The sequence below is a fragment of the Cetorhinus maximus genome, chromosome 8 (assembly GCF_964194155.1).
Source record: "Cetorhinus maximus chromosome 8, sCetMax3.hap1.1, whole genome shotgun sequence".
Classification (NCBI taxonomy): Eukaryota; Metazoa; Chordata; class Chondrichthyes; order Lamniformes; family Cetorhinidae; genus Cetorhinus; species Cetorhinus maximus.
In genome coordinates this window covers 4,730,873-4,748,257 of record NC_135886.1, presented here as the reverse complement: position 1 = coordinate 4,748,257, position 17,385 = coordinate 4,730,873, and the positions used below count along the sequence as shown (strand labels likewise).

The 17,385-nt window shown below is 44.4% G+C and overlaps 1 protein-coding gene across 1 annotated transcript in view; it reads right to left on the bottom strand.

Annotated features, from left to right (window-relative positions):
* LOC144683392 (AMP deaminase 2-like) overlaps window positions 1-1,364 on the bottom strand; it is a 146,334-nt gene extending 144,970 nt beyond the window's left edge. The window contains exon 1 of the mRNA XM_078546354.1: window positions 1,103-1,364. Within this exon, the coding sequence (XP_078402480.1) occupies window positions 1,103-1,112 (10 nt within the window). The 5' untranslated portion in view covers window positions 1,113-1,364. The remainder of the gene's footprint in view (window positions 1-1,102) is intronic.
* Window positions 1,365-17,385: the final 16,021 nt, after the last annotated feature.

The following is a 17,385-nucleotide window of genomic DNA, read 5'->3' as shown; positions in this document are numbered from 1 at the left end:
GTGAAGCAGCATTTCACTTGCACTTCCCTCAATTTAGTCTACTGCATTCGCTGCTCCCAATGCGGTTTCCTCTACATTGGAGAGACCAAACGCGGACTGGGTGACCGCTTTGTGGAACACCTTTGGTCTGTCCGCAAGCATGAGCCAGACCTCCCTGTCGCTTGCCATTTCAACGCTCCACCCTGCTCTCATGCCCACATGTTCATCCTTGGCCTGCTGCAATGTTCCAGTGAAGCTCAACGCAAACTGGAGGAACAGCACCTCATCTTCCGACTAGGCACTTTACAGCCTTCCGGACTGAATATTGAGTTCAACAACTTTAGATCATGAACTCTCTCCTCCATCCCCAACCCCTTTCCAATCCCCCCTTTTTCCAATAATTTATATAGATTTTTCTTTTCCCACCTATTTCCATTATTTTAAAATGTATTTCCATCCATTGTTTTATCTCCACCTTTTTGCCTATTTCGATCCCTTCCCCCCACCCCACCCCACCCCCACTAGGTCTATCTGTCACTTGCTCGTCCTGCTTTCTACCCTTAATGTCACCTATTAGCACATTTCTTAGATAATATCACCACTTTCAACACCTCTTTGTCCCTTTGTCTGTGACATCTTTTGGCTATCTCCACCTATCACTGGCCCTTTATCCAGCTCTACCTGTCCCACCCCCCTTAAACCAGCTTATATTTCACCTCTTTTCTATTTTTCCTTAGTTCTGATGAAGAGTCATACGGACTCGAAACGTTAACTGTGTTCCTCTCCGCAGATGCTGCCAGACCTGTGAGTTTTTCCAGGTATTTTGGCTTTTGTTTCAGATTTCCAGCATCTGCAGTTTTTTTGCTTTTATTTAAATGAGTCTGAGTACTCCCTGATGAAATCCTCCGTTTTAAAAACAGTCTGAGGATTGCTGTTTTATATGTTTTCCTCACCCAGTGAAACAGCAGTGTTCCCCCGTATCCAAGATCCACTTCTAAATCAGTGCTGTTTACTGAAAGTTTACAAAAGGGTCGAAGCTCCAACTTTGCAAAAAAAAGTCAGCACATAACCGAATGCAGGTGTATCAACACCTGCTTTACATGGGTTTAGGAGTTTCACTCACCTGTAGCCATTGTGAGAACTTCGCTGAACTGCAGCCAGTTGACGGGGGGGGGAAAAAAAACTCCAAGGATTTACCCTCAATTATTTTGCAGCCTCTGTAAACACAACGTTAAAAGGCAATGCTAAGACTTCGCACTCAATGCAGAATTTTTAAAAATGTAGGACATTGAAAAGAAATAACAAAACACCAGGGTGACCCGTTCAACAACTTCTGCAATCTGTACAGTGCTCAGAGAGACAGACTGACGGAAACACAATTCGCTTCTTTCTCTTCCGTTTCCTTCGAAAAGAATCCTTCTGACGCACCCAGGAATATATCAATAAAACATCAACTCGTGATATACAAAAAAAATCCCAGTCCACGCCCCCAGACAACCGACCAACTCAGAGATTGTAATTGTGACCCGAGATCCTTAGGAGAAAAGTTAACAGGAACGTTGTTAAAGGGTTGTAAACATTCTTCACTGCTGACTCAGCAGGTGGAGTGGCCCCTGTCAGCTGTGTCCTTACTGGAAATGTCATACGGACTCGAAACGTTAACTGTGTTCCTCTCTGCAGATGCTGTCAGACCTGCTGAGTTCTTCCAGGTATTTTTGTTTTTGTTTTGCCACATTCAGTGTTGCACTGCATGTGTTGAGTAACACTGTATCAGCCAATCAGTCCACCGGGCGCATGAGAGCAGCAAGAAATACATTCACCCAAGCAATTGGGTTATTTCTAATTCATGGGAGCCAGAAGACATAACGTGGTGGCAGTGAGCTGTGTATAAAAATTCAAACATGCTAAACAAATTTAACGCTGGATTAGATTGAAAAATCATTCTGAATTAGTGCCAGAAAGAGAGAACGACTAGGTGAAATGTGGGAAACAATGTAGGAATAGACACACAACCCACGATGAATTGGGAGGCTAATGATGTAGTAGAGGCATTTGAGAAGTGACTTGTGGTAACTTTGTCATGGTTTCTACAAGGTACCTGGATCTGCACCTGAAGTGCTGTAATCTGCAAGGCTACAGACAAGGTGCTGAAAAGTGAGGTTAATGAGCGGTTAGTTTCATTTTTTCTCTCTTTTTTGGGCCAACACAGAAATGATGGGCTGAATAGCCTCTTTCTGTGCTGTAACTTTTCTATGGTTTCTAAGGTTAAACAAAAATGCAGACTGCCATTCAGTAGCTTTCTAAAAGGTGCTAGTGAAGAGAAAAGGGTCAGCTGCACAGGGGCAGAATTACAATGAAACACACCATGGCCCCAAACTGGTCGTGGGGGGTGGGGGGGTGGGGTTGCAAAATAATGAGTGAGTGCTCAAGCAGAAAGTTGTTGCAACTATGCAATAAAGGCTGGTACTGGGTCTACTGAGACTCTCCCGAGAATATCAGCACCATATGCATCGGCACTGGATATGGGGTCTTCAAAGCCCTGAGTGTCACACAGCTCCCACTGTGTAAAACAGTCCTGAGTGTGTTACGCTGCCCTGTATTAGAATGATCAGTTCTTGCAATAGTCTCACATTGACTCCATTTCAATGAGAAATAGTAACCCTTGCAAAAGCTCCTTTCAAAGCCCAGAACTAGAAACTGCAGGAGGATTTTATTCTTGTGAACAAAACTGCGAAAACAAAACAGCTCAAATCCCCAAGCCTAACTTCAATAAATAACACACAGCAATTTCTATTTTTAAAACAATGAATATCTCTGAGGAACAGTCTGCAAATAATGATACCTTCAAAATTCTTGGCAGGATTTTGTTTTAAACAATGGTCTGAATCGTTGGATTGCTGCATTTTGCCTTTTGCAAGCTGGGCTGACTCATTCTCCCCGCCAACTCTGCACTTACTCACTCCTTAACACCACTTTGGATAGAGGAGAGTTAGCTTTGCTGCCAGCGCCCCCAGCACGGAGCTGCTCTCACACACACACACACAATGCCCCCAACGTGGATTTGCCTCACAAGCAGGTCCCCAGTGCAGAACAAGAGAGCCAGAGTGTTTCCAGTGTGGAGAGAACAACAAATTCCTTGTTCCAGAAGGTGGAGCAACAAGCAGCTTGTTTGACTCGTGTAACATCAGCGGCAGCAATATCAGGCAAAGCTGGGTAATCCCTCTGGTGGTGTGGCCCCAGCTCAGAGTGGCCCCAGCTCAGAGTGGTCCTGTTTACTGTTGCAGCTTTTAACAGGCAAATCATGATCAGATGCTCCTGACTGTGAGACATATGCAACATGACTTGATTATCAATTTACTCAGAGAAGGACCCTTTCCCCCAGCGACTGGAAAAGGGAGGCACCGGGGATTAAAGACAGTCAGCTTATCATATATTCTTTGAAAATCTCATTGCTGGTATTTGCCATGAGAGAGTGTGTGGTGTGTTCAGAATTGTATAATCAGCGAGGATTCGAATACTGTGCTTCTGAAACTGAGGTTATATGATAGTGTGCAGAAGTAGTTACGTGACCGTGAAAAAGCCGATGAAATGATTAATGCCCTGTAGTATTGGATTGTGTCTGGGGGTGGGAGTCCTGTTGGTGGTGGGGGTAGGTGCCAAAAATGAAACTGAGCACAGGGCCCCACTAACTGTAAATCCGCTACTGCAGCTACATCCTTTTGTGGGCAGGAGAGAAAAAGAGTTAAATGTGTTTAGTAGCTGGGTGCTGAGTGAAGATGACAGCAGAAACTGAAAATTTTTAACAAATTCAGCACACCTCTCCAGCCAAAGTCAAATCTTCAGATTTCTGAAATGAATTTAAATGCCCGAGGCAAGAGTCAGGTGAGCCTGTTGACAATTTCACAACAAGATTGAAAAATGCAGCCAGAAAATGTAAATTTAAGGACACATGAAAGGCTGCTAGATCAGCTCATTTTAAGATCTGCACACTTTGATGTAGAAAAAGAATTGATTGGTAAGAGTTTCTCCAGAAGATACATGACGGCCACATAGGAATGGAGAAGCATCAGCTCAGAGCTGTGTGCTGAATAGTCATCTACCATCTACAAAGACATCAAAAGGTTGATGTCTACATGCAACATATGCCAGAAGTACAGAAATACACAGCAGAAAGTGGAGATGATAGCTACTGAAGTACTACCCAGACCATGGCACACTGTGGGAGCTGATTTATTCACACATAATGAAGAATGGTATCGCATAGTTGTAGACTATTACTCAAAGTTCCCTTTTATCTGAAAAGTGAAAGATTTGAGAGCTACAACAACCATCTCAGCAGCACGAGTTCTATTCACTGAACAAGGGATTCCTGAAAGAATAATAAGTGATAAAGGAACCTAATTCACCTTGAGAAAATTTAAGGGATTGGCTGAACAGTACGGGTTGAACATTGCCCAAGGGAACATGGCTTAATAGAAAGACACATCCAGACAGTCAAGAGAACCCTCACGAAATGCAGAGAGAAAACGGAAGACCCAACCTTGCCTTATTGGCACCCTGATCTACATCTCAAGGCTGACACGAAATCACCTGCAGAGCGATCCAAGGTAAGAAAAAATAAGACAACTCTGCCAAGTAAGATACTCCCTCCAAGTGACAAGGAGAAAGTAAGGCAACAGCTCACTGATGCAGGAGTAGAAGGAGGTCAACACTTCACCAAGCATGCCAAATCCCTGCCTGAGTTGTTGAAAGGACAAACTGTACAAGTACAGGATCCAATTACGAAAACATGGAACCCAACAAAAGTTATTGTTGAACCGAGACTCCACATCATATAGATTGAAACTGGTAGGCAAATAAGAAGGAACAGAGTCCATCTTCGACCTGCACCCAAACTGGAAAAGCAGAAATGATCATCAACAACACCAACAACATCACTAACCAGCGAGACAATATCAACAGCATCACCAGCAAGTGACACAACGTTAGTAACGTCAAGCATGCCTCTGACAACATCAGGACTAACACACAACATTGCCTGTGCAGCGTGCCATCTCACCAATGGAGACACAACATCCTACACCTAAGAGATACTGTGAATAATATTTTGAGGGGAAAAAAAAGCAGTTATAACAGACTCTTAAAGTGTTCAGTTAATTTATAAAAGTCAATTGTAAATCTGGTTTATGTTATGATCCTGGTAGAGGTCAGTAACTTAAAAAACAAAAATCCAAAATTCCATTTATTTACTGAAAGAATGAAGCCACAAGATTCCACAGTTTTAAAACAAATTAATTTTACCTCACAAGAGTTAATCAAAGCAACATGACTAACTATACACTTTCCAAAGTAATTACTTTAAAATCAAAGCACAATAAACCACAATCACTTATATTTAAAAACTGGAATCCTCAACTGAACCTTTCCTTTTTCACTTTGACTCCCCTGGGAGTCTTTGGCTACTTATCCAGCTCTTGAAAATTTTCCACATTTTTGGGACCCATTTCCAGGACTGCCTTGTATGGTTTGGGATTTCTTCAGTTCAAGCTTAAATCTCACTCACAATTCCTGCGCAGTGGTTTAAAAATCAGAAATGTGCCTGGTTCCCGAAAGCCCTCTGTCCTGGTCCATAGTTGCTTTGCAGCTCCAGGCAAATCCGTTCTTTGCCTTCTGAACCCAGGGGCTTACAAACAGCAACTTGGCTTCTCCCCAGATCTCCAAACCAGAACCCACTGGAAAAATCCCACAGAAAACCGCTCAGAATTTCAACCAAGGTCCAACCTGATTCATTATCTCTATGGTAACAGAACTGTTGGAATGTGAATGTGGGATGCTGGCACACGAATGTCATATTCCCACACAAATGGGCAGGATTTTCGGGTTGGTGGGCGGGTGCAGGTCAACGAGCCTAGGCTCAGCAGGGGTACAGACCACCAACCGAGATCGGCACCCGACCGCGATTTCACACTGGCTGGCCAATTAATGGCCAGCCAGCATGAAGCGTGCACTGAAATGCTCAGCGCTGCCAGGGTGGGAATGGGAGGAGGGTGGGCGCTGATAAGCGCGGGCATGGACGAGCGCTGAATGAAAGCTCCCTCAAGGCAGAGAGCTGCCTCAGGGAGCTGAAGACTTGAAAACCAATAAGTAAAGTTTGTAAAATCAGGAAAAAAATGTCCACACATTACAATCAGTCACCTGAACATATACATGATAAAAATGCTGTCCATAGGTTTTTTTTATTTATTTAGTAACGGAAACCTCATCCCGCCCTTGGATGAGGTTTCATGAAAAATGCAAAGTCCGCCTGGCCGATTCGCCCACCCTCCAACCATAAGGTTGGAGGGACCACAAAAAAATGGGAGACAATTACATCTTTAATGACATTATTAGGCCTCTTAATTGTCGGCGCTTCCGATTTTTGCACGTGCCCCCTGACCGAAATATCACGCAAGCATGGGATGACGTCGGGACGCTCGCCCGACCTCAGCCTGCGCAATTTTTCATCCAATCGGGTTGGGCGGGCACCCGCACACCGACCTAACAATTCTGCCCATTAGGTGTAAATGTGCCCAGTGACTTTTCCTCTGGTTTCAACAATGAGCTGCTGTCACTCAACTCCCAAGCAGCCAACTGCAGAATAGCACTGACTGTGGTCCACCAATAGTCTTCTGTTTCTACCTGAATTTTGGGACCGTTTCATCCTTCCCCAGCACCCAATTCCTTGTGCACCCCAAACCCAAAGTAACAGCACATAGCCTCTTGCGAGAGATACCCTCATAATCGTAGAACATCCTACCTGTGTCTATGTATCTGCTAATCAGAATATCCAAACCACATATGTTCCATATGCCAGGCTAACCAAAGTACAAAAAAAGGTCATTTCTATTTTTCTATTAACATACAGATGGAAATTTATTTTAAATTATGTATTACATTATTTACTTGTTTTAATTGATTGACTATTGACATCCAGAGTCATGGGGTGAAGTTTAATGCCCTCCCCCTGTGATGAGTTTGGTTGTGGGGAGCATTTAATCAGGTGGGAGAATGGCAGGTGGTGACTCTGCCACCTTGCCACCTCTACGCCGATTAAGTCCATGATGGGAAGGCCTGTGGACAACCTTCCAGCCCTGTCGCCAATTGAGGCCCTTAAGTGGGCAATTAATGCCCACTTAAAGGCTTCATTCCACCACCACTGGTATTAACCCAGCAGCAAGCATGGGGACTCACCATGTGGAGAGCACAGCAAGTAACCCCATGTGGGGTTGCTTGCATGTTTTCGGGGGTGGGATCCCTTGTCCAAAGACACTCAGTGCCTGATTGAGGGAGTCAGCATCAGGAAGTGGAGAGGATGGAGGGTGGGGTGGAGGGGGGTGGAGGGGGACTGTTGAGTGCTATCTCCCCATCCTTGCTGCCAAGCCCCCTACACCCCTCCCTATAATCCCCAGCCCATGAACTCATTCCAGCCAACATACACCTGTGGCCTGGGACCCAGTGACAATACTCAGCCTTGGATGGCTGGTGGCACTGTGGTTCAATATAGCTGCCAGCGTCTGGTTAACCGGTAGCTCTCAGCAGACAGTACTTCTGAAAAATGACCATTTACCATGACTCACTGCTTTCTGTCCTTAAGCCAATTTATTTTCATCTCAGCTGACAGTGATCCTCCTTTAGTTTTTTAACCAACTTTTGTTCTTATGCATCTCTGCGATTTCCCTGCAGATGTTGTCCTTTCTCTCTCTCACTATTTGGAGATCTATAGAATACCTCCAATAGCATGATCATACCTTTCTTGCTTCTCAACTCTAATCAAATTCTATCCTTTCCCACTTCAACAGCATCTTCTCTTTCCCTAATCAGCACTACTACCTCACCTACCTTTTTTCATATGAATATACAAAACAGGAGCAGGAATAAGCAATTTGGTCCCTTGAGCCTGCTCTGCCATTCAATAAGATCATTCCCTACCTTTTCTGAGGGAGGTCCTGTGGCAGCCTCCCTGCCTCTGGGCCAGAAGCTCCAGGTTGAAGTCCTGCTTCAGGACTTGATAGCCATGGAAGTAACAAAAGCAGTGCCTTTGCAAGATCCTCCAAATCCAGTGTCAAGAAAGGCGGTCCAATAGCAGCGTTCCCTTCCAAGCCAACTTGCCCAGCATCGAGGCACTAATCACTCAAAACCAGATCCTCAGGGCGGGACATGTAGTTTGCATGCCTGACATCCAGACTTTCAAAGCAACAGCTGTCCTCAGAACTTGATCACAGCAGGAGACTTCCAAGAGAACAGCAGAAACACTTGGAGATGTTCTCAAAGCATCCCTGAGGAAGTCAAACATCCTCACCAACTCATGGGAGTCCCTGGCTTGTCATTGAACAAAAAGGAGAAGGCTCATCTGGGAAGGCACCAAACACATCAAGAGACTTCATCAGGAACATGCGGAGGCAAAGTCAAAGTGTCATAGGGTGCACACAAACCTCCAAACAACACATCTACCTAACCCTTCACACACCACCTGCCCCACATGTGGCAGAGTCTGCAGATCACGTGTGGGACTTAACGGCCATCTCAAAACCCATCGAACCAGAGTGGAACAAGTCATCCTCGATCCTGATGGACTTCCTAAGGAGGAGGAGAAGAACAGTCCTTACCATTGATCTCATGCTCTGGGCTGCATTCCTTTCGGGTGTTGTCACTCCCAGTAGTCTCCAATGCCGAGTATCAGTTCAAGACTGACACACACACTGAAGATTCTTGCACTTCCTGTCTCTTCCTACTCTTTCAGATGACCATCCATCTACTATCATGAACTGCCTGTGGGGTGATTATCTCCTGAAACGTACATTCTAGGAAACACTCACCCTCCCACAGTGACTTCAGCTTCCCATCAAGCTCAGAAATCCTCAGCTTCAGCTCAAGCAGCTGGAGATGCTTCCAACACACATGGTCTCCCCGAGGCACGTGAAGTTTCTGGAAGTTTCCACATGGCGCAAGAATTGCAAGTAACAGGCCTCAGCTGCCCATCCATGATTTAAATAACCTCTATTCTCTCTTTTAGAATCTAGTTAGAATCTTGTTTAAACTATTAATTTTAATTCATGTCTCTAGACTTGCTCAATGCTAATTGTCTTATTATTAATTCACTTGTTATTATACTTACCCTGCTCATGCTGATGACACTTTGCCATTTTTACCTTACTCCCCAACATGCCCGCTCACTCCACCCTGCTGCTCTGTCCCTGAACTCGTTCAGTAGTAAACATTCATTTTACACGTGAGAAATTGCATAAATGAAAACACTTGCCTGGATTGGTGCACCTCCAACAACAGTCAAGAAGCTCGACACCATCCAGGACAAAGCACCCCATTCACCACTTCCAACATCCACTCCCTTCACCGCCGACACACAATGGCAGCAGTGTGTACCATCTATAAGATGCACTGCCAGGAACTCACCAAGGCTCCTTCGACAGTACCTTCCAAACCTGTGACCTCTACCAACAAGAATGACAAGGGCAGCAGTGCATGGGAACACCAGCGCCTGCAAGTTCCCCTCCAAGCTGCACGCCATCCTGACTTGGAAATATATCGCCGTTCCTTCACTGTTGCTGGGTCAAAATCCTGGAACTCCCTCCTTAACAGCACTGTGGGTGTACCTACCACACATGGACTGCAGTGGTTCAAGAAGGTGGCTCACCACCACCTTCTCAAGGGCAATTAGGGATGAGTAATAAAAAAAATGTTGGCCTAGCCAACGATGTGCTAGTCCCGGGAAAGGATAAAGAAAAAACTTCAGGAAAGTTTGAAATTCTTAACATTGAAGCAAATTGAAGGCAGGTGAGAAAACTGGGTTTTGTCACTTTCATCATTCTGTGGAATGCAGTACAACATCAACAACAGCTGCCCTTTTGGACTAAGCTGTGATTAGAATGTGGAATTTGCACTATGCAAGACCAGGTATATGCCTAAAGCATTGTGCATTTCTGTTCTCAAATAGTTTGCAGTCGCCAGGATGAAAAGCCACTGAAGACAAGAGAAGACAAACTGGAATGATATTTCTACACAAAGTATCCCTAATTGCCCTCGAGAACGTGGTCGTGAGCTGCTTTCTTGAACCGCTGCTGTCCAGGTGCAGTAGGTACACACAAAGTGCTGTTAGGGAGGGGGTTCCAGGACTTTGACCCATCGACAGTAAAGGAACGGCGATATATTTCCAAGTCAGGATGGCAAGTGACTTAGAGGTGACTTCCAGGTGGTGGCGTTCCCATGTATCTGCTGCCCTTGTCCTTCTAGATGGTAGTGGTTGTGGGTTTGGAAAGTGCTGCCTTAGGAGCCTTCAGGAGTTAATGCAGTGCATCTTGTAGATGATACACACTGCTGCTACTGTGCGTCGGTGGTGGAGGGAGTGAATATTTATGGATGGGGTGCCAATCAATTGGGTTGCTTTGTCCTGGATGGTGTCAAACTTGTTGAGTTTAATGGAGCTGCACTCATCCAGGCAAGTGGAGAGTAACCCATCACACCCCTGACTTCTGCCTTGTAGATTGTGGACAGGTTTTGGCAAATCAGGAGGTGAGTTACTCACTGCAGGATTCCTAGCCTCTGACTTGTTCTTGTAGCCACAGTATTTATATAGCTGGTGCAGTTCAGTTTCTGATCAATGTTAATCCCCAGGATATTGTTAGTGGGGGATTCAGTGATGGTAATGCCATTGAATGTCAAGGGGCGATGGTTAGATTCTCTCTTGATGGAGATTATCTTTGCCTGGTATTTGAGTGATGTGAATATTACTTGCTGCTTGTCAGCCCAATCCTGAATATTGTCCAGGTCTTTCTGCATTTGGGCATGGACTACTTCAGTATCTGAGGAGTTGCGAATGGTGCTGAACATTGCGTAATCATCAGCAAACATCCCCACTTCTGATCTTATAATAGAAGGAAGGTCATTGATGGAGCAGCTGAAGATAGTTGGACCGAGGAACTGCAGTGATGTCCTGGAACTGAGACGATTGATCTCCAACAGCCAAAACCATCTTTCTTTGTGCTAGCTATGACTCCAACAGGCGGTGGGTTTTCCCTCTGAATCCCATTGACTCCAGTTTTGCTAGGGCTGCCTGATGCCACAATTAGTCAAATGCTGTCTTGATGTCCAGGGCAGTCACTCTCACCTCACCTCTGGAGTTCAGCTGTTTTGCCCATGTTTGATCCAAGGTTGTAATGAGGTCAGGAGCTGAATGACCCTGATGGAACTCAAAATGAGCATCAGTAAGCAGCTAATTGCTAAGCAAGTGCCACTTGATTGCACTGTTGATGAACCTTTCCATCACTTTACTGATGATCAAGAGTAGCCTGATGGGCTGGTAATTGGCCGGGATGGATTTGTCCTGTTTTTATGTGTAAAGACATATTTGGGCAATTTTCCACATAGCCGGGTAAATGCCAATGTTGTAGCTGTGCTGGAATAGCTTGGCTCGGGATGCAGTAAGTTCTAGAGCCCAAGCCTTCAGTACTGTTGCTGGAATATTGTCAGGGCCTATAGCCTTTGCATTATCCAGTACCTTCAGCCGTTTCTTAATATCATGTGGAGTAAATTGAATAGGTTCAAGATTGGCATCTGTGATGCTGGGGACCTCTGGAGGAGGCCAAGATGGACCTCAGCACTTCTGGCTGAAGATTGTTGCAAATGCTTCAGTCTCATCTTTTGCCCTGATGTGCTGGGCTCCCCTATCATTGAGGATGGACATATTTGTGGAGCTTCATCCTCCAGTGAGTTATTTAATTGTCCACCTCCATTTACAACTGGATGTGGCAGGACTGCAGGGTTTGGATCTGATCCATTGATTGTGGAATCGCTCAGCTCTTGATGCCACAGTTGGTCAAATGCTGTCTTGATGTTGACGGCAATCACTCTCACCTCACCTCTGGAGTTCAGCTGTTTTGCCCATGTTTGACCCAAGGCTGTAATGAGGTCAGGAGCTGAATGACCTTGTCCCTGGGATTGGGAATAATGTATACAGCTTGGGGATGGGGCAGCCCAGGTCACCACTCTGCCACAGTGGCGCAAAACAGCAGATCCTGAGGAATCTCTTGTCCATCATATTCATACGCCATATTTTGAATGCATCACCTGCCAAAAACTGGCTCACAAGTAAATTTAGGGCTTCAAATTTTGGCACCCATTGTTCTTCAGCACCATCTTCTGCTGATTTACTGTTTAAGTCAGAGGCGCATATATACTGGAATGTTATTCCTAGTTTTAAAACATTTATGCAGAAATTCTGTACATCTGCTCTCCACAAAAAATACAGAGAACAAGCAGCTTGTATCTAGTAGGAATTTGTCATTAATATTCAGACCCAGATATAAACCACTTGGCTCTGGCAGAACACATTCCGTGGGGCAACTCATTTGCGAATCATGATAAAGGCTCATAAACTATGAAGTAGATACTTAATGTCAAGTCGATAAGAGGATAAGGGTTGAAGCTAAGGAAAGGCATTTTCAATTTTTATGTATCCTTCATTCACTCTCTCCATTTCAAATCAAGTATGTGGAGAATCAACAATGATCTCAATTATGAAACAGCATTCACAGAGAATGTTCACCCCATAAAGTTGTGGAGCCTGAGTAGGTCTATTAGTTGTTATAATGCTAATGGTACAAGAGGAGGCTTTAAATTATTCAGCAACTTCTCAAACAAAAAAATGCATTGTGCTTTCAAAACAGAAAGACATCATGCTAAACACAGGATCGAAATGGGATTGAAAACACGAGTTGCCCGTTCAAAATTGCAAAGGTCTTTTAATCACATTACAACATAAGACTCATGCTTGGGCTGCAGATATTATCTATCATCTTTCTTGCTTTATCTCGTAGGATCACTATGAGTGCATTGGAATTGCACAAGGCATTTTTCAGGCTGCTGGTAGCAGAAGACTTACGTACAGGTATTAGTTAGAAATAGCACACAGTAAAGACGTATCAAGGCAAGAAGAAAAACCTGAAACAAAATGAAGAAATGTTGCAATTGCACAGCGGGTTGATCAGTATCTGAAAGGGAAAGGTATCAGAGACTTCAGTGAACTGGAAACAATGCAACCATGCTTCCCGTGTCATATAGGGTGATTACACCATTAGCATAACAAATTTATATTTTTTTTTAGAATGATCAATACATCTATTACCAATAGAAGAAGCCAAAAATTGTACTCAAGTACTAACTTCCCTGCTATTATCCAGCAAACCTACAGTTTATAGCAGACAGATGCACAGGTTAACATAAACGGCCACAATTCACAGGCCAGGGAGGAAGGGCTGCATTTAGGTTTATTTTTGCCTACATAACAATGGTTACACTTCAAACTAAATCATTAAATGAGAAATGGTTTTTCCACACCCCGAGGACCTGATAAGCTGTCTAAACCAGGGCTGGGGAACCATTTCCTTAACATGGGCCATTCACACATAGACAAAATCAGTCGCAGGCCACACACACACACAATCAAATTAATTTAATTAGAGAAAATACAGAAACGTTCAACTCACCCGCTGTTTTAATGCGATGGCCGAGTTTGCTTTTCCTTAATGATCGTTGTTATGTCAGCTAACACTGATGATGTTGCTACTTAGAACTGGTTTTCCAAATTCAGGTCTGTTCCTCTGGCGTGCAGATGGTTCTTTGCGATAGAAAGCTTTGGAAAAAAACTGCTCATAGCAGTACGTAGTTACAAACAGGCGATACAACTTTCAGCACGTAACTCCTCAAATTTGGAAATTCATCAGCACCAACATGGACTCCAGCAGAGGTAGGTTATTGAATTTAGCCTTAAGTTTACTGTTGCTTTGCAATTCTATAACTTCATGTTGACGGTTTTCAGGCACATCAACTGCTTCAATATTGAATGGTGTGGCAAAATTGTTTAATTCCAGTTCCTTCATTTTTAGGTCTTGAAATCACTCATAAAATTTCTCAAGTAAGTTTGCACGCTCCCTGGCATACTCCACTGTTGTTGCAGGTTTTTGTTTCTGAAGGGTAGGAAAATGCACGTGCTGCCCTCTTCCAGTTGCATTTGGGACGGCTTTAATTTGGCCTCTAATAATTTCATATTTGAAAGAAGGGGAGTAAGAAGCTGGTTAGGCCCCTTGCGATTTGACATTGAGCTCAGACGGGTACGGCGTAATGAAGACCATGAAAGCCAAGTCACACAATCACTTGTTGTCACTCAGGTTGGTCACAGGTTTTCCCTTCATCTCCATGAAAAGTTTTACTTTGTTCCTCAGTTCATTAAACCTCATCAGCATACTCCCCTTGGCTGAGTCTCCACAATTCGCAATAGTAAACTAAAAATCGCCGTACTCTGATTCAATGTCTTTCAAGAACTCCTTAAACTGGCGATTGATTAATCCTCTACTTTTAATGAAGTTAATGCTTGATATTACTGTCAACATCATGTTCCTCAGTCGCATGAACTGCGCGTACAGATTCTCCTGATGAATGATGCAGTGATGTACAGTCAAGTTACTTGGATCAAGGTTGAGGAGGTTCATTTCTTTCTGGATTAGAGGTACTGTTCCCTTTTGAGATCCAACTAGAACTGGAGCATCATCAGTAGTAAGACCACTTAATTTTTCAAATGAAAACTGAAGCCCATGCGCTGCCGATGTAACCTCCTCAAACGTATCTTCACCTATGGTGGCGTCATGCGTTGCTATTAAAGCAAGCAAGTCCTCTCGAATCTCAAAACCTGCTGTGATTCCACACACAAAAATCACCAGTTGGTCTGTACTTGTTATGTCTGTTGTCTTGTTAATAGCCAGAGAGTAAAACTCAAAATCAGTCTCAGAATCTTTCAGAGACTTTTCAAGGTCATGAGCCATATCATTAATGCGATCTGGCATGGTCCTGCAAGATAAGCTTGCACTCTCAAATAATTTAAGTTTCTCAGGAGCCAGCCAATCTGCAGTCGCAATGATGTACTCATTTATAGACTCTCCTTCTAAAAGCAAAGAAACATAGAAAATAGGAGGAGTAGGACGTTCGGCCCTTTGAGCCTGCCCTGCCATTCAATATGATCATGACTGACCCTCTATGTCAACGCCATACACCTGCTCTCTCCCCATATCCCTCTTGAATGAGGCCTGAACTGTTTTGCAATAAATTCACTCACCACATAGCTGGCTTGCGTAACACTGTCCACCTCCTGTCCCAGTCTTATGAAGATTGCTTGCAATGCGTTCAAATTCTTTTCAAGTGCATTCATTTTGGCCGCTCGCACTTGTCCTCGAAATTCTTCCTATTTGATGTGCTTCGAGCCATAGTGTCTTTCTATGTTGACTTTGTTTCATAACAGAAATCACTTCTGCACGAATCAGCCATTTGGGCTTGCATTTCACCTTCCCAAAAAAAATCGCTTGTCCATGTTTCATGAAAAATACGACAATCCATATCCTCTTCTTTTGTTTGCAGTAGCCATTTTTTTTACAAGTAAACACACAGGGTTGGAATTATGTGCGAACAACTGTGTCATGCCCACAAGATTTGAAAAATAGAATGGTTGCCATGCCAATGCAAACATGCAACCAACCATTCCACCATCAACAAATTTGAATATTATATTGTTAAATATTATTATAATAAGCCAGAGGATCAACCCTGGTTCAATGAAGATTGCAGGAGAGGATGCCAGGAGCAGCACCAGGCATATCTAAAAATGAGGCGTCAACCTGCTGAAGCTACAACACAGGACTACGTGCATGCCAAACAGCATAAGCAGCAAGTGATAGACAGAGCTAAGCGATCCCACAACCAATGGATTAGATCTAAGCTCTGCAGTCCTGCCACATCCAGTCGTGAATCGTGGTGGACAATAAACAACTGACTGGGGGAGGAGGCTCCACAAATATCCCCATCCTCAATGATGGGGGAGCCCAGCACAGCAGTGCAAAAGATAAGGCATTTGCCACAATCTTCAGCCAGAAGTGCCGAGTGGATGATCCATCTCGGCCTCCTCTGGAGGTCCCCAACATCACATATGCCAGTGTTCAGCCAATTCAGTTTACTCCACGTGATATCAAGAAACGGCTGAAGGCACTGGATACTGCAAAGGCTATTGGCCCTGACAATATTCCAGCAATAGTACTGAAGACTTGTGCTCCATTACTTACTGTACCCCTAGCCAAGCTGTTCCCATATAGCTACAACATTGGCATTTACCTGGCAATGTGGAAAATTGCCCAGGTATATCCTGTACACAAAAAGCAGGACAAATCCAACACAGCCAATTACCGCCCCATCAGTCTACTCTGTATCAGTAAAGTGATGGAAGGAGTCATCAACAGTGATATCAAGCGGCACTTGCTTAGCAATAACCTGCTGATGCTCAGTTTGGTTTCCTCAAGGGTCAGTCAGCTTCTGGCCCCATTACAGCCTTGGATCAAACATGGACAAAAGAGCTGAACTCCAGAGGGGAGGTGAGAGTGACTGCCCTTGACATCAAAACAGCATTTGACCAACTGTGGCATCAAGGAGCCCTAGCAAAACTGGAGTTAATGAGATTCAGGGGGAAAACTCCCCGCTGGTTGGAGTCACACCTAGCACAAAGGAAGATAGTTGTGGTTGTTGGAGGTCAATCAACTCAGTTCCAGGACATCACTGCAGGAGGTCCTCAGGGTAGTGTCCTAGGCCCAACCATCTTTAGCTGATTCATCAATGACCTTCCTTCCAACATAAGATTAGAAGTGGGGATGTTCACTGATGATTGCACAATGTTTAGCACCAATTGCGACTCCCCAGATACTGAAGCAGTCCATGTCCAAATGCAGAAAGACCTGGACAATATCCAGGCTTGACCTGACAAGTGGCAAGTAACATTTGCGCCACACAAGTGCCAGGCAATGACCAACTCCAACAAGAGAGAATCTAACCATCGCCCCTTGACATTCAATGGCATTACCATCACTGAATTCCTCACTGTCAGCATCCTGGGATTTGTGATTGACCAGAAACTGAACTAAACTAGCCATATAAATACTTTGGCTACAAGAGGACATCAGAGGCTAGGAATCGTGCAATGAGTAACTCACTTCCTGACTCCCCAAATCCTGTCCACCATTTACCAGGCACAAGTCAGGAGTGTGATGGAATACTCTCCACTTGCTTGGATGAGTGCAGCTCCAACAACACTCAAGAAGCTTGACACCATCCAGGATAAAGCAGCTCACCTGACTGGCCCCCATCCACAAACATTCACTCCCTCCATCACCGATGCACAGTGGCAGCAGTATGCACCATCTACAAGATGTACTGCAGGAACTCACCAAGCCTCCTTGGACAACACCTTCCAAACCCATGACCGCTACCATCCCGAAGGAAAAGGGCAGCAGACACATGGGAACACCAGCATCTGCAAGTTCC